Source organism: Fringilla coelebs (assembly GCF_963513975.1).
Source record: "Fringilla coelebs genome assembly, chromosome: 7".
Classification (NCBI taxonomy): domain Eukaryota; kingdom Metazoa; phylum Chordata; class Aves; order Passeriformes; family Fringillidae; genus Fringilla; species Fringilla coelebs.
This window is the reverse complement of record NC_140035.1, coordinates 19,721,227-19,746,931: the sequence shown is the minus strand read 5'-3', so window position 1 is coordinate 19,746,931 and position 25,705 is coordinate 19,721,227. Positions and strand designations below refer to the sequence as shown.

The window sequence follows — 25,705 nt, the reverse complement described above, 5'->3', positions numbered from 1 at the left end:
AACAGACTATTTAAGGCACTTCCATTCTTATATGAATATGACCTTCAGCACTTGCTTCTGCAATGTTGCCCTCATGTAGTCCAACATGAAGCAATGACTGCCCAGCAAAACTTTGCATCCTTTAAATCTATCAATTCTGATAAATTAAAGGTCTGGGAACTATGCAGGCCTCTTCAGACAGGCAACCGAACACTACTAGAATAAGACACAAACAAAAACAAATTATAAAGAACACGACAAGTATGAGAGTGCTTGAGGGTGGAGAAGGTCACAGAAGACCATCTTCCTTCATTCCTTCCTTCCTTCCTTCACGGGATGAAGAATTTGTGCACTTCAGAACATTCTCCTTTTCAAAAGAGGCCAGCACTCAGCCAGTCACAGATTTTTATAGATAGGGAGCTCAGCAAAAGGTTTTAATATTTACAGTACCTGCGCAAAAATCCATGGAAAGCTTTAAATGAAAGGTCTTTTGCTACCATCACTGAAGACTCTGTGGACAGCCTTCCTGACATCAAAGAAACCCAGATGTAGAGAGGCCTTGGGAACTAGCCCAGGGCTTTGTCTGGGTCTGACCTCAAGTTTTCTGTATTTACATTTCTTTCCAAAACACGATTTAGAACAGATGTCACTGGACACCACAGCTCTTCTCCAAGGCTGGAGTAGAATATAACAGGAAAAGAGGGAGATAAAGACCAGCTCAATTTACATTACATGAGAATATTGATCTGCATTGCAAAGAGAGGGACGAATTCACACATCTCCAATTTTAGTTTAATTAGACTCACAATCAAACATCACTGCTGGTTTCCCTCTATTAAGGGTCAAGCAAAAGGCTTGGTTTGATTTTGAACAGCCTTATAAACAAGTGGAATATTTTGGTTTAGGACCATCTCTGCTTGTATTCTCTATTTCTGCCATTGACTTTGGCAGTGCCTGAACAACATATTAAAAGTACTTGCCTCAAACCACACTTATGGAGTGCATGTCTGAAACAAAGGATGAAATAATGTTGAAAAACAGTATTATGAAACTGATATAGATTTAATAGTGGCTAAATGAAAGAAATGGGAATACAAAACCCCCTTCACTAGTCAATGTGTGGTGAAATAATCTGTTTGCAACGGAGGGAAAAAGCTCAGAAAGAAACATTTGGAAACAATACAAATGACATATGGTCCCATATGTTGAATCTATAATGCTTCCTAATTCCTTCAGGGTAAAATTCACCCTTCTCCTGAACAAATTCCAAGTAACTGAGATTTGCTTGAGAGGAATGTAGGAAGGACTAGAATCTTCCCTCCATACACAGACAAGAGAAGACTATGAAGCAACTTCACTGCAGTTGCCATTTTACCTATGGCTTGAAGCAGCACCAGTAATGTTTTTTGACCCTTTTCTAGGTAATTATAATTGCTGATGCATAGGCTCATCCTCATCTCTTCTCCTTGGTTGAGTCTGCTCAGGGCATGCTTTCTCTGTACTGTGCTCCATGGTAAAGAAGGTATGTGCTCAGCTTTCATACTGAGTCATACTAGAACAGCAGTATAGCTGGAGTTGCTTTACAAGTTTCATATATAGCAAGCTGCATGCTGGTGCTGATGAGGCATCCTCAGGGCAATTATGCTCTGCACATTTTTTGGTGATGCCTTTATAGCCCTTAGGTTTTTGAGATACAGGATTTCTCCTCATAATTCCTGGTCCTACACTGTTCACCATTCCCCGGATGAGGCAGTGAAAGAGGAAAAAGCCTACAAAATCAGGCAACAGGTTTTATACTCTTAGCAAATAGATTTTGTAAGTGTGCTGAACACAACTGGTTCAACATCTATCCAGCAATGAAAGCATCTCATATCTAAATTTTCTGAATTAAATTGCAATATCATAAGCATTACTGGAATTTTGTTGGGTGGCTGCACTACTCAGGATTGAGCAGGTAACTGCCTAGGTGAACAAATTACTGCAGGTAGCTAAGCAGAGGAGTTCTGTTGACTCCTCACAGCTCTGGAAAGCCAAGCTGCCTAGAGCTAAGGTACCCACTTGCAGTTTTCATCACTGACCCATTGAAGTGCACCCACTGAAGTGCACTTCACACTGCAATATCTCTGCACATGAAAGGAAAACTTTTCTCACAACCCATTTTTTTACAATAAGAATATTTGGGTTGTTCCAAACTTCAGATGCTCCAAAGATGGAATATATTGCTATTTGCCTGGTCATTAAAGTGAAACTCAATGCCCATTTTAAAGGTCATTTAAGCTGTTTATTAAATTGATTCATTTTTGCCATCTCTAGTCTGCTTCAGGTGCTAGTATTTAGCTGTATTCATTGACCTATTTTGTTTGTATACAAATAGTTTTGAAATCATATATTATTAAATGTTATGCATTAGTATTCTTGTTCATACTCCTTTAAAATTTGTGTTAAATACCATGCCATCCCCAGCCTGCTAGGAAAAGACATCTTTGCCTTTTGTTTTTGTGTTTAACCCAATTGTGGTAGTAGTAACAGGAATTATCTGTGAACATTGGAGGGAGTAACACTGCAGCAACTGGCATTTCCACTGAAAAATGACATATGATACAATGCCTAGATTTTTCAGTTCAGATGAAGTCCATCAACAGAGAGGGGTATTCAAAAGGTATATCATGACTGGTATCAGAGAAAGATAAAAAATTGTAAAATATTAAATGATCAATCAAGTCACTAAACTTCATTTAGCTGATATCCTGCTGTGAAATGAGAATAAAGGCAGAAATGCCTTTGTCCCTGATTTGGTTGGTCAAGGGAACTAGGCAGTATGCTGGAATCCAATCAAAATTTTTTATTTAATTTTCCTTTAACTATGATTAAATAAAGCACAGGCTTATTGTAACCTGCATTCCTCAAAGATACCTTTGTTCTTCACTTCGTAAGTCAAAGCTTGCATTAAGGGAAGTTTCCAGGGAATCATAGCATGCTTAGGGTTGGAAGTGACCTTGAAGACTGAGTTCCAACCCCTCTGCCATGGGCAGGGACATCTTCTGCTACATGAGGCTGCTCAAAGCCCCATCCAGCCTGGCCTTGATCAGTTCCAGGGATGGGGCACCCACAGCTTCTCTGGGCATGCTGTCATTCTTAAACATTACATCCTCCACAAACCAATAAACCTTAACATACACAGAGGCATCTTGCAGTGCCTAAACACAAGATAAGGAGGCTGAAGAAATTGCAGGCTGCTTCTCTGAGCTGCTCTGTAAACTGGCAGTATCTAACACCCAGGAAAGACATCTTCCAGCATCACACACCAGCTACAACATCCTGTCCATCAAGCAGGATAGCACCTGAACCTCAGGAACACTTCAGTACTTCAATATTCAAAACCTCTTTTATGCTCAGAGATTCATGAAAAGTGTCTCAGACTATGCTTTGCACACATTGACTTCTACAAATGATCAATAATACTTGTATCACACACATAGTTACAGTTAGTGGTCACAGTCTTCTGGAAGCCTTTTATCTCAAAGGCAGAAAAATCCACACATCTGTACTGAGAACCCAGGTTTCAGGAAAGGTGCAAAGATGGCCAATGAAATGATAGTGTGTCCTGCAAAAGATCTGGCTGAGTATGGAAGAAATGGCTGTGTCAAGTACAGTTTGAATGAGTTTTTGTTCTTGACTATTATCTGAGTTGACTGAGATGCTGCTCTGCTACCAGAGTGCCCCAGATGCCCAGCTCAATAGTGCTGTCCCAATGACACTGATCCACAGCAAATATCAGAGCCTAGCATTCAGACCTGTAAACATAAGGTGTGACACAACCCAGGCTCACAGAAGGAATTTCTACTACACAGAAGTGTTGGAGCTGTTGGGAGACTGTCCTTGTCTTGCAATTAGATTGCAAACCACAGCCCGAACCACAGCCCAAAGGCAACGCAGGCACCATCCTAGGGAAGTAGTGTGTGCTCTAGGATGAGCATCTTTTCCATCCAGCTTTACTCATTTGGGCTCATCCCCAAGCAGAAGTCCACCAGAACTTTTTTTTTTTCCTGGAATACAGATATAAAGCTATCATAAATACAGAGGAGGATATGATGAGGATAAGGGTTTCAGATATCTGAGTCACCCCCTGAAAGAAGCAGAGATCTTTTAAATCCATAGGCAGGGATTAGGAAGTACTTTGCTCCTCCAGCTGGAGGACAGGGCTAAGACTTATCCAGACAAAACCTACAAAAGTCAAGGAAGGATGTAAAGAAAACATTTAGGTTTGTAACCACAATAAACTCCAAGAATAAACTTCTGCCCAGTAAATTTCTAGAGGTCACTAAGCTACCCTTAATGCTGATCCAAAATGAGTTTTATTATCTGACAGATGCAGAGCCAACACTACATTCTAAATATATCCACAGGTACTACACTATAGGAATGAAAAATCTTCTCTCTTTGGGAAATCATCCCGTCTTGAAGGGAAAAGATGATTATCCCTCTTCCAATCACCATCATTTGCTCTTCCCCAGCTCTCAAAAGGGCAATGAAGGCATGGCTACTAGAAACTATTTAAAAATCTAAACCAAGATGGGGCTGAGGAAGGAATGGTATGGGGAGGGAAGAAAATACCCATCTGTATATTTATTTCCAAAACTACTCATTGTGCCACTTGCTTACTTCTCTTTGATTCTTGTCTCTGCTTGTAAAAGTGCTTACCTGTTTATTTGGTGTCTACAACACCTCTGTCAGAATGTGAACTGGCATCAGCATCAGCAATGTGTCATCCTGTGCCAGTGACAAGTGATGCTGGTGAGTCTCCCCTCACTGTAATGCTTACATTACTTTTTTTCTGTTTTTTTAATGTGAACTTGACACTATCTGCATTAACCCATCACCAATACTCAGAAAGTAATCTCTCTTCTTTAATATTTGGAAATACTTAAAGAGTTTCAGGAAAATACTTTCATGGAATGTTTGATGTAAAAAATGCTCCAAGGCAGATAGATTTTTTTCGGTTAACATTTCAAAATTGCTTCAAGACTGAATGAACCATGTGATGATATACTGCTATGTTTTAATTTTCCAGTTGGAAAATGAAAATGTATTCAATATTTAAAAGGTCTTTTACAAAATACACATAAACTATTAAAAACAGTACCTGGGCTATTCTGCAGGAAAGTGAACAGATAAAAACCCACACCTGGGATACAAGGCCCTGTAGCAACTCAGCAGTCCACATAACAACTTCAGTGAGCTTAACCACATCCTTCCTTCCCAGGGAGATCATGACTCAGAAGGCACAAAGACAATGCACTCTTGCCAGATATTTGAAATTAAAACTTAGGAAAAAAAGCATTAACTCACCCAGGACAAAGCTCAGCTTCTAGATGTACCCAGGCTGGTACCTTTGTGAAATCATCCTTAGACTGACTGCAAAGAAGGGGCACAGTGTGCAATTACTGCATCTACCTAATATTTCCTGGAAGACAACAAGAAGCAGATGGGTCCATGCATGCATGGAACAACTGGTACATGCTTGATGTGAGGCTGTACCATTTTCTTCAGAATGGTGTAGCACTTTCAAAGTGGATGGAAGGTTGCAGAAGAATTCTGATTTGTTGATCCGCTGACAAAACAGCTTTGTCCTGACCACTCTGATCTGGCTGAAGGAACACAGCAGCAACACTGGAGGTTTATGCAACCTGCAGAGTGTCTTACTGCCTTCTACAGTAGAATCACTGCCAACTCTAAGCAGAAAATAGTCCACTGATTATAGCCCATTTTCTCAAATGAAATGTGAAGGGCAAGATTTGCTCTATAGTGATATATAACTGCTGTAGTTATATAGAAACACATAGAAACCATAGACCTACAGGAAAGAATTAGAGTTTGAGTAATACACAAGACTAAACAAGATTTAACATTTCAGACTTTTCCCTTCACTCTGGCAGGCTCAACTGTGTCTCAGACAGCTTTGGTGTACGCATATTCTTCACGGCACAAATGAAGAAAAAGCACTCTAGTCATTCACAGGTCTTTTCCAGGCTGCTACAGCAAATGATAAATTTATTCTTTCATTTACAAGACTCTGCAGTACCAGCAAAATGCATTACAAGCTCTCCCTGTTTATTTTTCTCATATTTCAAAGGAAACCTTTCACTGCAAGCTAACTCCTCTGTTAAAAGTACACCCTAACTTTTAGTATTTATAACGAAGACTTAATAGAGATCTGAAGGTCTACAGTCTTAGAACTAATGAAGTTCTAAATGTATCTCCATGATACATACATGTCTAGCTATGGCTGATTTGTCTGTGTGGAGTGTTAGGTTGGCATTGCACTAAAGCTTCTAACTCTAGTGCAACCAATGCCAGTTTTTCTGAGTACTTGTCACTCTGCCAGGAGCACACATACCAAGGTACTGTCACCTACAAATTCCATAATGGTAAAAGACAGAAGTTTAGTCCAGCCCAAAGACATAGAAAACTTATGGCTCATCTTGACCACTCTTGTCTAAGGTTTCCACCGAAACAGATGACATTCTTCACCCACTGCTACAATCTGCACACAGGACTTGATCAAAATCCAACAGGGATTGGATGAATCAACTATTTTAGAGCCCAGACATGTACACTTAGGTGTTAGAAAATACAGGTATTTCAGCTTCATGGATAATGAAAGGGAATCTCCATATTAAAAGCTGGAAGCAAAGCTGATGGCAGTTTTCAGTTTTAGAACCACATGAGAGACTTTGAAAGAAAGGGGTACTACAGTGACACTGAAAGTACTATGCAAACAGAATTTGGCCCAGCATATGAACCCACTCTCAGTTAGAATCTGGGCTTGAAAAAAATTCTTAATTTCTTTAAGAATCAGATCTTAACTTTGCAATGACTTCTTTTTCATCTGCATGCAAGATTTTAAAAATAGGACTGGTGTTTCCTTTAATTAGTATTTGATACAGTATTAATATTCCTATTTATCTTTTACATGCCATATGGATTAAATTCTCATTACTTTTGATCTTAATACTTTTAAAATATGTAAATCAGCAGACAGACACCCTCTTTAAAGCAGTGTTTGCACACCACATCTATTATTGCCTTGGGCAAAAGGAAAATATCTGCATTGCTGAAATTCCAGAATTGTGAGGAAATCTTGAAAAATCAGATATTAAACTGATCAATCTGGATGAATTATATAATGATCATGTAAACTGCAGTTGTTTAGCTTTAGCTGTACCTAAAACTGACATTAAAAGTAGCAAAAGGCCATTAAAGAACAGGTACTTAAATGCACATGAATTTATGAATGAATTTAATTTCTGTACAGAAAAGAATGTTTTCACAGGTTGAGCTAATTCCAGATGTACTGCCTTAGAACAACACTGTAGCTTTTTTTAAAGACTCACCTTCAATGCAAGACATTAAAACCACAGTGATTTATTTTCAAGTTTACAAAATATACTGTTATCTTAATTAATCTATTGTTTTTCCAGCACCATAGCCCACTGCTGACAAATAGACTTGCATTTGTGTGCGTTTCCATTTGTCTGAATGTTATTGTTAAGCAGAAAGGAGAAACTTATGGGACTTATCAATACAGAAAAAGGGCAAAGAGGATACATGAGACTGGCCTCTGTTCACACTGTATATAATCCCCGATGATATGGGAAGCATTTGGACTTAGTGTTGAATGAATATGGTTCATGAATATATTAGTCTGAAAAGAAAAGTCTAGCCAATCATTTTACATTTGCTGTTCCTATAATATATAATATTTTTAGCTAGCCCTGTCAAATTTCTCCACCTATGTTATACTGCTGAAGTATATGCTGAGAGTATTCAGGATAAATTAAGCAAATGAAGTTGTGGAAACCAAACCTTACTCAGTACTACCATGCTCTGAGAGGTGAAGGGAGGATGTTGCACAGCTGCAAGCACATTGCCTGCCCAGACCATGTGTGCAGTGCCTGTGTAAGGTATCCATTCCCTATCTTTTAGCCCTGAAAAGTCTCTGTCTGTTGAGAAATACCACATGAAAATTGGTTGGGGAAAAAAAAAAATTGCTCCTCAGTATCAGAAAAGGCATTTTGGGGGAAATTTGGCACAGCAGGGTCCATTTAGTTCCTCTTATTTTAATTTTTTTTCTGATCTTATCCAAAATCCACTGGGACCTTCTCCACTGTCTTGACTGAGCTCTGAGTACAGGCCAGAAACCTGACAGCCTGATGTATTTAGAACTTTACTTTTATTTTGGTTATTTTAGGAATCTACAGGACAAAATACTGGTGCTTATTCAAATGCATCTAAGAGCACACATCACTCCTCCTTTAAATTGAATCACGAGGCCATGCTTGGCAAGGTCCACTCCAAATGAAAACCTGAGCCTGAGCTCTTTAATCCTATGGTACAATGGTTGTGTATAAACCATGACTTCCCTAGGTGCACACCAAGCAGAAGGTCCATAGCAATAAAGGCAGTGAAAGAAAAAAAAAAAAGGCCCTTGCTCTGAACAGTCTAGTTTAAGGCATAGTCTACACCAGCAAATGGTACCAATGCATTTATTTCTTGACATCATCTGGATTGGCCGAAGTCCTCAGCCAGAAACACTGTTGTTTTTTCGACCTGAACAACTCAATCCATTTGGCAAACTGCTTTACGAACTTCCTTCCTATGATGCATGACCTTGCAGAAAGGAAATTTGTTGTCATACATCTGCACTACAGTTACAGTTTCAAAGTCTTCCAACTGCAGATACAGCCTAACTTGCCAATTCAGTGCAGGCTTTTTTCAAATGCCATCTTGCAAAAGACTACACTAAAAATTCAACATTTTCCCACATAAATCTGTAGGCCATAGTCATACACACGTACCAAAAAGAAGGCACATAGAGTTCTTAAATTTTCAGGAGTCTGATAAGCACCGGAAATATTATTTTGAAATTTCTATGCAACTAAATTAAAATGTTTTCCCACAGTTACTTGCAAAGGTATAATTAGCAAGGTGTTAGTAATTGAAACAGCAACTGTATATCCCCAACTGTGTTTAGAGTAACTAGGTAACAGAATGTCTTAGAAGTAATTTAAATTTCCCCTTTAAGTGTCTTAATGGCACTGTAGGGGACAATGCAGCAGTTAGTTACTACAGTTTAAATGCTTTATGTATTTAAATAGTAATTACTGCTCATTACTGTTTCACAACACAGACATATATTATCTTAGACTTAAACAAGAAAATTATAAATAAGAAAGTCTGTTCACAGCCATGCTATATTGTCTATACTGTTCAATCCATTTACTTTTCAAGTTGTACTATAAACATGTAAGCAGTTACTTCAAATTCAGATTTCAATTTTCTTTTTTGAATTTGAATAGTCTTAGGCAATGATTGCTATAACGCTAAACAAGATGTGTAGGTAACCACTGCCACACCCTGAAGTCCTGGGACCTTTGTGATAAACCTCTGCTTCCGACTGTTGCATTTGTTATATGCAGAACAAGGAGATGTTGCACACAAGCCTGTGAAATTCTGTGTTAATAAATCAAGGATCTCTTGGCTACTGAACTCACAGCTCTGTTCTCTAGTTAGTTCACAAGTATTTCATATCAAAGGGATGCAAATGTGAAGGTTTAGAAATAAAGGAGTAGCTCTTTCAAAGTTGAAGCTAAATAAAAAGTCTGACAAGCAATACCATTAACAATCTGTATAATTTTTACCCAGTCTCCTCTCTTGAAACTTAAGCACAACACTACACAGGGGGACTCCACTTTCACCTCTGTTTCAGGTAGCAGACTTACTCTGCTCAACGGTAGAGCACCTACAGAAATGGCATTGCAGTATTTCATGGAAGTGACCCCATCAAAATAAATTCAAACAGCTATTACAAGCAAAACATTCCTTACTTTCCTTTTTTTTTTCATCACTTGGATGTGGAAACCTTCTGCCTCCTTCACTACAACCCCATGATGCATGGCACATTCACATAACTATACCCTTGGAATTCCACTGGAAACAGCTTCATCCTAAAGCCAACCACTTCCTCATCTTTGTGAAATTATATACCCACACTGAAGCACAGAGGGCACAGTGACAGAATATAAACTACTTTCATGTGCCATAGAAGAGATAGGCTAGTTCTCAAAAGTGCTCACCTTCCTTATCTATCACAGGCCACCCACTCACATGAGAAGAGGCCACAAGGAGGATATCAGGTTAACCAAGTCTGTTGTTTTAAAACAGCAGAATTGTTTTAGATTAATAATGACTTCTTTTCCTGTGCCCCAGTGAAAATGGATTCTTGTTTCAGTTCTAGATCACTCCTGGCAAGTCAGCTGGGAATATGCAGAACACAATGTACACCAGACTCCAGCACACTGCTGCCTGCCTGCTCTGAACTTTGTCATCAGCTTACATGAAAACAAGCACAGGCCCATCCCACCAAAACTTGTTTTGTTCAGTTTGTTTTTGTTTCACAAGATCCTTCAGGGGAAACAATCTGGTCAAAAATCCAGCCACAATTCAAAATGTTTATACAAAACACACTTGGGGCTCAAATCTGTGGGAGCAGTATTTTAAAATGCTCGTGTTTTTTGTTTCTGATTTGCTGTTCTTACTCAATGTTCTGGTATTGGTATGAGCAAAGCCAGACAAAACCCCAAGCATTAGTTTAACAAATGTCATCCAGATACAATGGGCTAGATTTACAGACCAGCCATGCTTGTTCGTGGCGCAGCATGAAGATGCACGATGAGAGTTGCCCTGAGGCCTCTTCAGAGAAGAACACCCCTAGCACAGAGGCCTGCTCACTGCATGCAGAGCCAGCTCCATTTCTTCGTTCCTACTTGTCTCAGGATAGGAATCATTCTAAGGCAGGGCAGCACAAACCTGAGCAAAAAAAAGCCACTGGATAAAGGGCTGCAGTCCCTGAGAAATAGATTATTTCTCCCATATCCTCTGGTCTTTCCCATTTTCAGCTGATGTTGAACTGGAGCAACTTCTGCAGATATGGGGACATCTTCCTCTGCTGTACCTTCTCAGAGGTTATGAGAGACATACGTCCTGCATCAATCCAGCACTTGAAATTTCCAGTTGGCTTGCAAAGCACATGGTAGACACAACTCTAACTCCTTTACAGTTACACTCAGCTGTCTTACAGAGCATATGTACTTCCTGAGTTTGGTTTTTTCTGACTACAGTAAAGCAACTACAAATCTAAAGGCAGACAATGGTACTCTTATTCCTGGGATTTCTTATTTGCAGCATTTGACAATATTGAGGGAATATGTATGTCAACTGTCACTAATTTTACTTTATTTTTTAACAGAGCATAAACAATGTACGAACACATAGAAAGTTTTTTTCCCAGTAAGGTTTTTTTTCTGTATTATTACTTCACTAGCTAAAGGCTTTACCCAGAGACCAGTCTGGGGCGCACTCACTCAGCGACAAGGGATAAAAGATCTTGATAACCCACCGGTAAAGGCTGACCTTAAATATTGATCCTAAATTGTTAACTCAAATAATAAATCTGGTTCTGGTTCTCAAAAACAACTATCAATGGAGCTGAAAGCTGTTACTTTTAAAGAATTATGCCCAGAAAGAAAGGCACATCCACATCCTCTGCTGTGGATGACCCTGCGTAATCATAAGATGTGAAGAAGCTACCACAAGAAGCTCTAGAAGAGTGTGAACTTGATTTAAAGCTCTTGCCAACATTCCATTGCATTTGGAAAGATAGGTAAGATGCAGAAAGCCAGAGAATCATAGAAAGCTTGGGCTGGAAGGAATCTTAAAAATCACCGAGTTACAATCTTTGGCCATGGGCAGGGATGTCACCCATCAGACCAGATTGCTCAGGGCCCTGTGCAACCTGATCTTGAACACTTCCAGGGATGGGACACCCAAAACCTCTCTGGGCAGACTGTTCTGAGTAAAGAACTTCCTAACTTCTAATCTAAATCTCTCCTTTTTTGGTTTAAAATGGTTCCCCCTTCTCCTATTGCTATCTGCCTGTGCAAAAAGTTGCTCTCCCTCTTTTTCACAAGCCCCCTTAAAATACTGGAAGGCTGCAATGAGGTTTCCCTGAAGCATTCTCTTTTCAGGATGAATAACCCCTGTTCTCCCAGACTGTCTTAGTAGATGAGGCACTCCTGCCCTCTCACCATCTTTATGGCCACCTCTGGACTCGCTCCAGCATGTCCATGTCTTTCTTGTGCTGAGGGCCCCAGCACTGAACACAGGACTCTAGGTGGGGCCTCATCAGAGCAGAGTAGAAAAGAAAAATCCCCTTCCTCAATCTGCTGGCCATTCCTCTTTTGGTGGAGCCATGCCCTCTGGGCTGCAAGCTCACACTGCTAGCTGATGTCCAGCTTTTCTTCCATGAGAACCCAAGTCCTTCCCACAGGTTAAAAGTCATAAAGTCATAGGTTTAATCATAGGTCATAAAGTCACAGATTAATTAATTTAGGCCTGACAGTAAACATCACTAAATTAAAAAATGTAAAGCTTTTGCTTAGGTCCAACACTGGACATGGAGATGGGCACAAACAGAGGAATTAAAAATAACATTATGAAATAACAATGAAAATGTCTTCAGTCTTGTCTGCAAAGACAAAACCTTTCAGTCTTGTCTGCAAAGACAAAACCATCATGGTTGTACAGCTGCAATGGATGTGATACTGAAATACAGAATGTAAGATGTAAGTCCTAGAAATCCAGTGGGGGCAATCTCAATTCCTCCGACTCCTGAAATCCTGTTTTAAGGCTGAATTAATTGTGTAACTCACTGTACTATCTGGAGTATTGTGTTTTACCTTGTCTCTTCTCCTGATGAGACGATAGATATTTACATTCTTTGTTATCTTTTTTTTGTTTGTTTGGTTAGCTTCCAAAGTTCATAAATGGAACATAAAAAAGGATCACTGAAGAAAGGTTGTTATTACACAAGGGAAGATTTCCCTTATTTCATCTGGTCTCTTCTTTATTTTCAAAGATTTTGGACCAATTAATGCTGTACCCTTTCAGAGACACAGGCTTCCAAAGCATAACAAAAAACTGATGTTGCAAATAATGATATAAAGTGTTGCAAACTGGGATGCAATACTATGGGCAGCACAGCAAAGAAAATTGTTTGGTAAGTATTGCCATTCAAAAAGATTTTACCTTTTCAAACAGAGAATGAATTGTAATTCTCCTTTCAAATGCTCTAAACTAGAATTACACTCTGCCCTGAAAAACTAGATATGAGCAAAGAAATGCTACAGAAAGCAGCAGGACATTTGCCAACGCAACCAAGCCTTCTGTTCTTACTGAAATTGAACAGTATCTTTTTTGTTTTACATCTCATTTGCTTCTTCCTCTATCATGCTTGTCTGTACAGGTTTTCTTCTTTGATGGCATATTCTCTCTTCACTCCACTTCTGGCTTGGTTTTAATTCCATGAGGTCTGTCCATGTCTGTCACACGTTTTCCCTACATATGAAGTTCTGCATAATTTCATCTACCATGGTCACCATTTTCTGCCCTACTGTTATAATCTCTTTCAAAAAAAAATTAGATTGGTTCCTCTTTTTCTCTCTCTCTTTTTTTTTCCCTTGCAAATCACACCAAAAGTGACTACAATTCCACAAACAAGTTACGGAATTTAAGCAGAAAATCGGCAGACGCTTTCTGACTGGGCATATTTATTTTGTGTGTGGGACCAGAAGAGAGAGTTCTGTGAATTAACAGTGATTTTCTTCAATATATGTCAATGATTAGCTTGTGTGGCATGCTACTACCATGTAGGCAATCTGATTTTGAAAGTTTTAGGTTGTAAGTTGCATATGATGATGAAAGACAATAATGAAATCCTACTTCATTTGCAATGCCCTGAGACACATCTGCCTATGGCTGTCTGGTGACTATGTTCTTCCCAGGGAATGTTTTTAAGTAGGCTACGGTTTACAAATAAGAGTATCTAAATATAGTCATGCAAAATTTCATTTTTCTAAAGCAGTTAAGCTCCTTTGGATATGAAGCTGAGGAATTTACCCTTCTTGGGCCATAAATCAGTGATCAAACAGTACAAAGTGTGAGCCTGGATATGCAGTCAGAAAACTGATATATACTCTAGACTTGAACTTACAGCTGTTCTGAATACCATCGCAAGGAGCAAATCCTTGTGAGGAGATTAAGAACTTCCAATTTATCAGTTTCTTATGAATGAAATATTAATTGGAAGCACATTGACAACAAAGAGATGAAAGAAATTGATATCACTTAGTCTCAAAGTCTGATGAGCAAAATATGAGGGGCTAGCCCAAACTGGAATCTTGTTACTGTGCCCTTTTGGGACATTAGGCGAGACAGTATGCAGACCTGAATTCGCCTGTCTCTGAAAACAAATGAACAGGTCAAAGATTTTTGTCACACAAGCATCCCTTTTACCGATTTTTAACTATAGCAACTAGTTCTTAATTTTTGAAACTCCACCTATCTATGCTGCTACTAAAATTAGCTTTTTTTTTTAGAGCTGCAGCAAACTTACTTGTTGATTTGTTTTTCTTCTTTCCAAGTAAGCCCTTTAAAACTGACAAGCTTGCTGTTATTCATTTGATAGTCATGCTCTTTATCGTGACTAAGAATATGCAGTAAAGAATAACATTAAAAGAATGCAGAAAAAACAATTGTATCACTTTGCTGCAGGGCATTTTTGGTGTTTGCAAATCCCAGAACTGCAAAAAGAGGCTGGAACAATGTAATATTTTTTCCCTATTTTGAATGTAACTTTTGTGTGTGTGCAGGATGCAACATAAGCACATTGGTGAGACAGAGTCCTAAGAATAGCACTACACTCACAAAGCCACAGACAAAGAATTGAAGAAGCTCCTTCTAGGACAAAAACTAGCTGTAACTGAAGGTAAAGAACTAGCACAGCTTTCCAACTTTTTAGTACTAGGCAATCACATGCATTATCTATATTTGATTACCAACAAAATGTAAGACAGATGAAGAAGGACGTATTAAAGATGATCAAATCTTCATGGGTATTTTTACTGCTATTCAGCTTGTTAGTCATGTCTGCATTCTCCCTGTCAGACTTAGCCTGGTAGGGCAGACCAACCTGACAAGCAAGAGGCAATACCTAGTAATTACATAGTTGTGCTTCTTGTATTCACATGTATAAGGCAGGACAAACCTTAAGGGCAAAAAACAGATACTGAGGTATTTTAGGAAAAGAAATACTAGAATTCATAAACTCTTCTTTTACACATGTTGCGTTATGATTAAGATATGCTTGTTGCCTGCCTGACCACACAAAGGAAAGCAGCTCCTCTTTTTCCCACTGGCATCAGTAACAATACTTCCTGTGATTTTGGTACTCTGACATTTCCTCAGGGGAAAGGTGCTATAAGCCAGGAAGGTGGGGTTGTGGCATCATTTTTCTGCTTGAGCACAAACTTTTTCCTGGAATTCTCTCCATAGGCAAGGAAGAGCCTCAAGAAAGATTTTCCTTGCCTGGGGTCAGAAGCTCACAATTATTGCGACAAGCGAGTATTGGCTATCGCTTTACTCAGCCTAATCATTAGAATCATCTGGGCTTATCCATGAGAGAACTGAAATACAAAATACTTCCAGTGAGTAGAGAGAAGTAATGATGGACAGCCAAGTAATAAAATCATTGTCATGAACAGAGCTAATGAATAAGTCATGCAAGGCAATTTTCCTTCCACTCAAATGCCTCAGAACCAGTTCAAGATTTAGTGCATGGAATACCTACTTATCAAACTGTATCTATGAGTAACTTCTAAACTTGTAGTATCTACATCTTCCCATATGTGATTACAAACATTTTGTCATCAGTATCTATCCTTTACTTGTCAGAGATGTTTGGGTTTTTTTTGTGGTTTTTTTTTTTTTGTGTGTTTTTTTTTTATTTGCATTGGTCAACCATGCATTTTATATGCCGCAGTTTGGGCTTCTACTGAGCTGTATATGATTTTCAGCAGCTAATCACAATCCACCAGAATAATAACTCAAATTTAGAACAGAGGAAAAAAATCCAAACCCATGCAAAAGACGTTAGAAGTTAATTTGTTATGGTACTTTCAGAACTATCCCACACACCTCACGTAACACTCCAATGTCATGTTAATTATGTTACTGCTTTTACTAGCATGTTATCTCTTCACAGTATCTACGAAGAACTTTAAAAAAAATTTGTGAAAGTATGCAGTGTCTTCTAGAAAGATGAGAAATCCAGCTATTACTACTCAGTTGTGGGGAATTCAACAGAGTGAATTCAAATTTTTAAATACCAGCAAACATTGAGAAATTGTTTGGTAACATACAGCTAGCAGATTAAATCACAGCTCTATAAAAGCAAACAAGTAACGGTCTTAGCATCTTTCTTACAAAATACCCAGAAATAAAGAAATTATCTAAAATTTTCTGATGTGAAAAAAAGTTTAAAAATTCTGCAATTTGCGAAAAAACAAAGCCATTGTGAAAATATTATTAGCGTTATTTTTACTGTACTAACGCTAAACAAGTTCACTTAGAAAAAATGGTGTGGTTTTTTTAGAAACAGAAGAGTAATGACTTAGGAGCAACACCATATGCCAGAGTACATCAGTCATCTGAGATATGCTGCTGATCCAGAGCACCAGTAACTGTGGCAAAATAACAAAAATAAGGCTGACAGAGAATACTTAAATGAATTTTCAAACAATAACAAAAGGGCAGTGAAGTGCTGCATGACAAAAAACTTAACTTCTTACAAAGATACGACAAAGAGAAGTGTTCAAACAAACATGTATGCTGTGGATAGGAAATGAAGACAAAGAGCAGGAGAACAGCAGCATGCATCGGTGGACATTACATGTTAAGAGGAAAAATTGAACCCCTATGAAAACCTACAGAGTTTTGGCACAGCATTATCACATACTTATTATTCAACTTCATTACATTTCTTGGATTTCTTACTATATTTTTTGATATTTCAATGAGAGACTTTTGCAAGCCATTTTTATCACAATGCAGTCATTACAAGCTGAATTTCAACTTGTTTTACATAGAACAAGTACTGAGTTGTCTCTGGAGAACTCTATTGCAATTTATCTCTGCAGTTTACTTGTATCTTATTTTATCTCTCACCTCTGATACTAATCAGTCATGGCTGCAGGTCAAATCTTTTCGCATTGGAAGCAATCACAATAACCAATCCAGAAGTAAACCAGCCTATAATGAAATTCACTGCCTAGGGCTAAACATAGAGCTAACATGTGTTTAACAAATCAAAGCTTGTATTTATCACTTGCCACTGTTTGTGTCTTTGCCTGTTGGAGGGGAAAAAAACAATTAAGAAGCTGTGCAGTAAAGAAAGATTTATGAACAGCCAATTTCTTTTCAGATTTGTTGGTCTGATACTTTGGCAAAATTCAGGCTGCATATCATACCATTACAGAGTAGCAAAAGATTTAACAGAAACCACTGATGGGTGGAATCAGTTCCAAATGCAAACATCATCACTGCAAGTCTCAGCTGAAAAATATACATAAGGCCAGGAGAAGTGCAACTGCTGCCACTTATGTTTGCAGTTAGATTTTCTAAATTACCACTGAATTATATGGTAAAGAACTGAAATCCTGAAAATGAGGTACTGCTTTTCACCCTCATGGCTAGGGAAGCTGAAAGGCTCCTGTACAATTCCAAAAAGTAAAAATTCAGGGTTTCCATTGGGTGGGCGGGAGATGATGGTTCTTCCTAGGGGCTCCTGCAGGGTCCCACCATGTGCAATGCAATGCACAGTACCAGGCTCCCCAAAAGCATCCATCTGCATAACCATGCCACCTCACAAGCCTACAAAGGTGATTAACCTTTCCTATAATGATAGAAACACAATCACAGAATCAACTAGGTTGGAAAAGACCTCTGAGATTGAGTCCAACCTATGACTGAGCACCACGTTGTCACTCAGACCATAGCACTGAGTGCCACATTCAGTCTTTTCCTTAAATACCTTCAGGGACAGTGACTCCACCACCTCCCTGGGCAGTCCATTCCAATGTTTAATCACCCTTGCTGTGAAGAAATTCTTCTTAATGTCCAACATAAACCTTTGCTAGCACAGCTTAAAACTATGATCTCTTGTCCTGTCTCTGGTTACCTGGGAGAAGAGCCTGCCCCACCTGGCTACACCCTCCTTCCAGTGAGTTGTAGAGAGTGACGAAGTCCCCCTGAGCCTCCTCTTCTCCAGGCTAAACACCCCCAGCTCCCTCAGGCGCTCCTCACAGGACCCACTCTCCACACCCTTCACTGGCCCTCTCTGGACCTGTTCCAGCACCTCAATGTCCTTTCTGAACTGAGAGCCCCAGAACTGGACACAGCACTCGAGGTGTGACCTCACCAGTGTGGAGTACATGACAATCACTGTCCTGGTCCTGCTGGTCACACTATTCCTGACACAGGCCAGGATTGCCTCGGGCTTTCTTGGCCACCTGGGCACACACCTGGCTCATGTTCAGCTGCTGTCTACCAGCACCCCCAAGCCCTTTCCCCTGGGCCACTTTCCAGCCACTCTGTCCCCAGCCTGTAGCACTGCATGAGGCTGTTGTGGCCCATTTGTAGGACCCAGCAGCTGGTCATGCTGAACTCATGCTCTTGGTCTGGCCCATCCATCCAGCCTGTCCAGGTCCCTCCGCAGGGCTTTCCTACCCTCCAGCAGATCGACATTCTCACCAACTTGGTGTTGTCTGCAAATCCGCTCATGGTAGACTACATCTCCTCTTCTAGATCACCAATGAAGATATTAAACAGGACTGGACCCAACAATGGTATCCCTGGGGGGGATCACCACTAGTGACCAGACACGAAGTGGATGCATTACCATTCTCCACCACTCTCTGAGCCCGGCCATCCAGGCAGTTCTTAACAATAATGATTGCTTTGAAACATGCTTACCAGCTTATTTTCTCAAGAGACATCCTAAAAATATTTTCTTATGAAGAATTTTACTTATACATTTGCAAGGTAAAATGAATGATCTGGAAACATGATTTCCATTTACTAAGCCCAAAGCATTTATCCCAGGTGTGATGAGATCAATAATCCAGGGACACACTTTTAGGAAAAAATAAAAAGAAGCTACTTTTTTTCCTGCACATGCCCAGTCAGATTTTGGTTCAAAAGCCACAGAACACTAGCAGGATCTTTTCATTGGAAATTCATTATACAGCATACCACATCAACTCCTCTGCTGGAGCCTTCAGCTGTAACATGGCTAATAATAATTTGTCTGTTACAGTGTGGTATGTTGTAGGAGAATACTATGGAGATTTCACAGGCCTCACACAGAGCTACAGCATGCTCAACACAATCAGATCATAATATGTAACAAACACTATCTTGGCCTCTTTAGAGCACCTTTATACAGTCAAACTGTCCTGTATTCATGCTATTTTATTTGCAAAAGAATGACCAACTCAAACCTGACCCACTCAGAAAAATCACCTGGAAAAAACCCAAATATTTTGCCCCAAACTCCCCTAAACCCCAGATATGTAGAAAACTTGTCATGTCAATTTTTTATAACCAAGAGACTGGATTCTGCTCACTGTTATGATTTTACTGACTATGGTCAAGTTTTTCATGATTTATATTTCCTCAGTGTAAGATTAGTCTCAGTGGAGAGCTTAAAAAAGATGAAACAAAACTCCTGTTTAAACAACCAAAAGTAATTCTAAATAGATTACAAATTCTTTCCTTTAAATTCCTGAGTGATAGGATTCTGAATGGCATTATGTGTCAATATAACCCCATCTGCCAGTGAAAACTAGTTGAAAGTTCATGCAGTATTTCACACTACATCATGTAGTAGTGGTTTCGTTTTTACTTAGAAAGGAAGGTTTGTTATAATGAAATCAAACAGGAAGCTGAGTTACACAAACAGCTGAATGGCTTGGATTGATCTCTGTATCTGCACAAAGTGAAGTGGCATCTTTTGTTACAAGGCACACCCAGACCCTGATACCACATTTGGTGTGAGATACTTCCTGTTCTTTCCTATAAGACTATGATATTACAGTCATGCTGGGATATTGAATTTCTGTGAATACAAGGATCAAAAGTGCCCCAATTTCCAAGTCACTACTTGATTATTACTTTGCCATAGCCATTAACTTTTTTTTTCAAAAAATGTAAAAATAGGAATGAAATAAGACTGGAGTTAAAACTCTACTACAACATTAAACTACCATGTAGTGTAACATACTTCTCCATATTTAAGCACCTTTCAATTGCAAGCACAAGACATTGAATCAACACTGCGCTTTATATTGAAGCAGTTTAAAGTATTTTCAATAATAAAGTCTGATACAAAGAAAACTGTACTCTGAAGCAAAGATCAAACATCCAAGCTACTGTTCTTTTTGGCTTGGGTATTTTAACACGATCATGTTATCAATGCTTCTTAGCATTAAAGTTGGATCATTTCTTTAAAACTGCATTTAAGTCTGAACTTCTAATGAAGTCATCATTATTATAAATTTCTTGTTTAGGGTGATGAACCTGTAAATCTCTGTGATGACAACCACAGAGTAACATTTTGGGAATATTGTCTCCAATGCCCACAATGCCCCTACCAAAACTTGTCCACGGTGGGCAAGGTGGGCAGCAGCTTTCCTCCCCATCAAGCAATAACTTGATATATTTAATTTTCTGCTTGTCCTTCATCAGTGCAAAACCCAGTGACTTCATTCATTTCTCCAAACCCAGCACAGCCACATTCACCAAATCCCATTTTATGATTGGTTTATCAGAAAGGAAGAGAAAAAATTATCAACATTAAAAAAGAAATAACCAACCCAACTTGCAAGAAAAACATTAAAAATGGGTCACTGACTAATGGGATTCTAGCTTGAAACATGCCAAGCCCTCATTTCCACTAGTTTTGAAAATATAAAAGAGTAAAGAATCTAAAATCAAAGGCTGTATGAAACGGACTGTTCTCTGCCTCGGACTGTGGCTACAGACAACACTGAAGACTATACTTCCAGACCTCGCAGAATCCTGGCAAATTTCTCTACTTTTCACAAAGTTTCAGCATTGCAATGTGGGGTGCAAGGCACAAACATACCCATAAGTCACATTGCTATCCCATGAGACAATGTCCACAGCCAGAGACTCTTTGTGTATTTTCTCACTTGTTTAAAATGTCTGTGCTAAGCATAAAATTGTTTGGTCAATGCAGAGATACTGCTAGCTTTCCTTTTGCAAACGTAATTCCTTTGCATCTCAGAAAATCTGTCACATTTACCTTTGAAGCAAAGTTACATTGGTCAATTCCCTATGAAGCACTCTTCATTAATAATTTCAAACATTCTCACTATCTATCTCATCTATGGGAATACCACTACTTGGCCTCTGGAGATTATATTATTTCGATTCCTTCGGTACTATATTGTGACTAGAATAATTACCTTCTGGCTTAATTGTTACTAACGACTGGACTCTCTGCCCAGGCACTGTGTACAGCAGAAACATTGGAGGGAGTCCTCAGCATTGTTACTGGTCTTGCCCCAGTGCTCTGGCAGAGTGCAGGGGAATGTCTGTGCAGTGTAAAACCAGACCCTGTGACTCCATAGAACCATAGCACATGCATGCACTTGCTGCGCTTGTGGTTTGGCCATACTGCTCAGTCTTTCTATGACCCAGTGAGAAGGCTTTTGATGTGAAAAAGAGGCTTTTGTCTCTGTATTAATTACAGAGTATAGTCTTTGCATGATTTTTGTGGAAATTTCCTTCTCTATTCTTCCTTTGCCAATCTGTTATTAAGAACAGGCAGCCCATGCTATTAAGACAGCCAGATAACAAGATATGAGAGAACAGACCCTTTGATTAATACAAAAACACGCAAAGTCATATCAACCATTTTGTCCTTTTGTGTTCTATCCCCTCTTGACTGAACTAGACCCTCACCTACTAAGGCCTCAAGACAAATAAGCAGCCTGTCCTTCCTTTTGTGCTTAAGCCTGCATACAGGCTTCCTCCTTAAGCAAACACCAACACTGCTTCATAACTGGGTCATGGACCAGTGCAGAAACCTGTCACATTCCCTTTCCCACTGACCTTTGTATTTCAGGTCCAAGCACCACCAAGCTGGCAGACTAGTGCTGTCTGTAATGTAACTTACAGAGAATTAAAAATCACTTTCTAACATTGCAGAAAAAAATTTCACTATGAAAAATAACAGTCTTTGCATTGTTTGGACTACCTAGTGGGCAGTTTTTTAGTGTGAATAGCAGCTTATGTAGTATCACCTGACACTGTAAAGCTCACATATTTTTATACATGCTTTCTTATTCCAAAGAGATATTTCCTATTTCACTTGGTTTTCACAGTAGGGTAAGAATACTACCTGCTTAAAAGTGTACTTCATACACTACAGCTGAATACAGACTATGCACCAGGTGAAAGCATCTGCATCTCTGAATGCATGCCGCGCTTTTAAAAGCACCCAAAGAAGTTATTATTGCTCACCAGCTTTACTTCCTTAATAGTTACTCATTGAAGTGTGATTTATACGATCATCTATCTGAATATTTTCATGCTTAACTAGGAAATTCCTTACTTCTCTGTATTTGCATGGTTATTCATTTAACTATAGATGTCTCTCCAATAGCTCAGATCAATGTTGCGTTTATCTCCTCTTCAAATTTTATTCTTCTATCATTTCACATTTTTGAAGACACTTTAAATTACTGGGTAATGGTTCTGAATTATGTTTGCTAAGGGTGTAATTCTGCCAGTTTTACTCTAATTGTTTTACCTCAGACACAAGGTCTTTGATTTCAAGGAGACCGGTTGCAAGGTAACATACAATATGCAGTGAGAGTAAAGATGATGGATTTGGGCCCTGACTGCTTCCCTCAAGAGGATTTGCTGCAATGAAGATATTTCTGTTTGACAGGTTTATTATTTAACATGCAATAATTTAAGATAGCAATGCAAACTTCCCCTGCAGTTCCACACTATGGATTCAAAACCAATATGGACTGAAATGCATGAAGAGGGAAGAATGGATTTCTCAATCTGCACTGTTTAAATACAATTCTCTTTTTAGCATGGAAAGCACATTATGCCTGAGGAAAAACATTGAATTAACAGAACAAATTCCCTATAAATACCTATCTTCTTACCGTTACATTGTAAATTGTTTTACTGAACTCTGTAAAATTTAAATACATAAATTGCAGGATTAGGGCTTAATTATTCAGATAAATATTTGTAGATTTACGAGATGAAAGGCATCCCACATTAAATAAATAAACAGCAATGTTAATAGCACGACATTATAAGCAACTAATTTTCAATATAAATCTGAAAATTAATTTACTATCATATACATTTTGGCTCTGGTTACAGATATCACATTATCAACCTACTTCATCTTCAACTGTGAAAGTTGTTCTACAGTCTAGTAATAAAGTCTGCATTCATGGATTTACAAAGACAGGATGATTATAAAACCCATGTTAAGAGAAAAGTATTCTGATAGGTAATGATTTCCTGGAATATCCAAAGATAAACCAGGTAAAATTCAAAAAATGTCAAAATGTTTTACTTTAAGTTTTGAAACTCTTGCTGAACATAGCAAAAGTTACAGAACAGCTAATAAAATAAAAAAATTGTACTGCACAGAATGTCGAAGTATTGCAGATGTGCCCGTGCTGCTGGCTGAATCTTTGTGTGTGTGAACAAACTAGTCGTCTTTCATTCTGCCCAACATGAGAGATTTCATTACAGTCTTTGACTTCTGAGGTTGGAAGGCAAAGGAAAGCTGAAGCTCTTGAAGGTAGATTTGATTTCATTAAAAGGGTATTTTAGGATTAGTAATGACATTTTTAACAGAAAGTGTATTTTAAAAATCATTTTACTTTTGCCTCTATAATACAGAGACTTAAGGGCTTTTTCATATTTCCAGAGTGAAAGTGTATAGGAGAAAGTTTTCTGTTATGTTTCCTGCCTTTCAAGGCATTGTTAAACGACTTTATCAATATACAAAGCAAGTTACATGCTGGCAACATGTAGCTTATAAACAGTAAACAAAATATCTCTGCTACTTTATTATATTTCTTACCTCCTTTTTCACAGGATGTTAAGAGACTTGACAACTGATGGTCTGTAACCGTCTGGGATTGGCTAATTGATTGTGAATCATTCGTTTCAAATGAATGCTTTAGAATAAATGGAGAAGCAGAAATCTCATCCAAATTATTCTGGAATAAAGAATGCTGGTTTAGGCACATAAGAAATGTATTGATTCCACTTGCTTATGATAACTTACAGCTGTGATCTCATAGAGAGCAACTTGTTTTTTTCCAAGACTCTCTGAAACATCTAATGCTAGATTTAAGTTACACAAGTTTCTTGTGGCTTTCAGCAACACTGACTTAGCACCCGTGTCACAAACATTTGTTTACTTTTTTCCATTTAACTTATTTATCCCCTTTCCTCATGCAGTTAAATCATAGCATGCACTGTATGCTGATTTCCTCTCATAGTTAATTTGTATCTTTAGAAAAAGCTATAGGAAGGTATTAATCTGCTTAACATTTCTAAGTACATCATCCAAGGGATTTTGTTTTTTTAATCTTACATATGCTCAGCAGAGTTACTGGCAAAAACTGTACATTTTCTCCATTTCATCCTTTCAACATCAAATGGTAAGCAGCAAAAATTGGATCAGACTTCAAAGACTATGCTGTGCTCCAAGTCACAGAGCGACTCCTCCATTTCACATATTGAATTCGAGCAGGATATCAAAGTGCTACCAAAGAACCTCAGGTCCTTACTAAAAAAGAGTCTCTAACATCTGTAGAAAGTGAAGTGCACAGACAAATCACCTCAGGGAGCAGCTAGCATTTATTCTCAGCAGCAAATTTCCAGCCTTTTGATTCTCTTATTCACTGTACCTCCCTGTCTCTCTACAGAACTAAAGTTCTTAGCAAGCAGGCTTTTGTCTCAAAGACTTCAAAACATCACTAACGGTTTCATGTTCAGATGGCTATGCCAAGCAGACATGAACACATTGCAGAACTGTGGACTCAGGAATTTGAAGTTATAATGGGATGTTGTTTTAGAATATAAACTTAGTAGTACCTTTTTAGTTTGTTTGTCAAGAAAATCAGGCACCACAGGAGAAGACTGGTTACTGGTTTTCTGCCTAAAAGCAAAGAAAAAGAAAAAATTTACGTTAAATATTGTAATTTCTTCACTCTTATAAAAGGTTTACTGGCGTACACTTTTTTTTGTTGATTTTCCCTTTTCTCCCTCCCCCAATTTCTAAATATGCACATACACCCAATTCAGAAAAAAACCCAGACCAGTCCCATTTCCTCTTGTAAGAAAGTGCATACTGTTAAACACAGCAACAGGTTATGAGCAATGAATTTGTCATTACAAATTGCGTCTGTGCAGATGTGTAAAATGAGTTTACAAGAATTCAATGAAATTGAAGTAATGTATTAATTTGCTAAGATTTTACATTAAATATTTTTTCTTAGGGCCATGAAAAGCTATTTTCACAGAATTCAAACTTAAGACACTCAAAATTTGATGGATGAGCAAGAAGTGAAACACATGTGCTCTCCTAAAGCCACGTGGGTTAAAGACAGAGCAAGAAGTAAGATGTCTTAGATTCTTTGTCTATATCTGTTACTATTTTACCATCACGTTATGTCGCCATAAAAATATTAAAGGC

The 25,705-nt window shown here is 38.5% G+C and overlaps 1 protein-coding gene across 1 annotated transcript in view; it reads right to left on the bottom strand.

Moving 5' to 3' along the window:
• MYO3B (myosin IIIB) overlaps positions 1-25,705 on the bottom strand; it is a gene marked incomplete at its 3' end in the record, with an annotated part of 178,189 nt that overhangs the window by 18,739 nt on the left and 133,745 nt on the right. Inside the window, exons 33-34 of the mRNA XM_084209203.1 lie at positions 25,105-25,168; positions 24,083-24,221 (exon numbers count right to left, since the gene is read on the bottom strand). Of these exons, the coding sequence (XP_084065329.1) occupies positions 24,083-24,221; positions 25,105-25,168 (203 nt within the window). The remainder of the gene's footprint in view (positions 1-24,082; positions 24,222-25,104; positions 25,169-25,705) is intronic.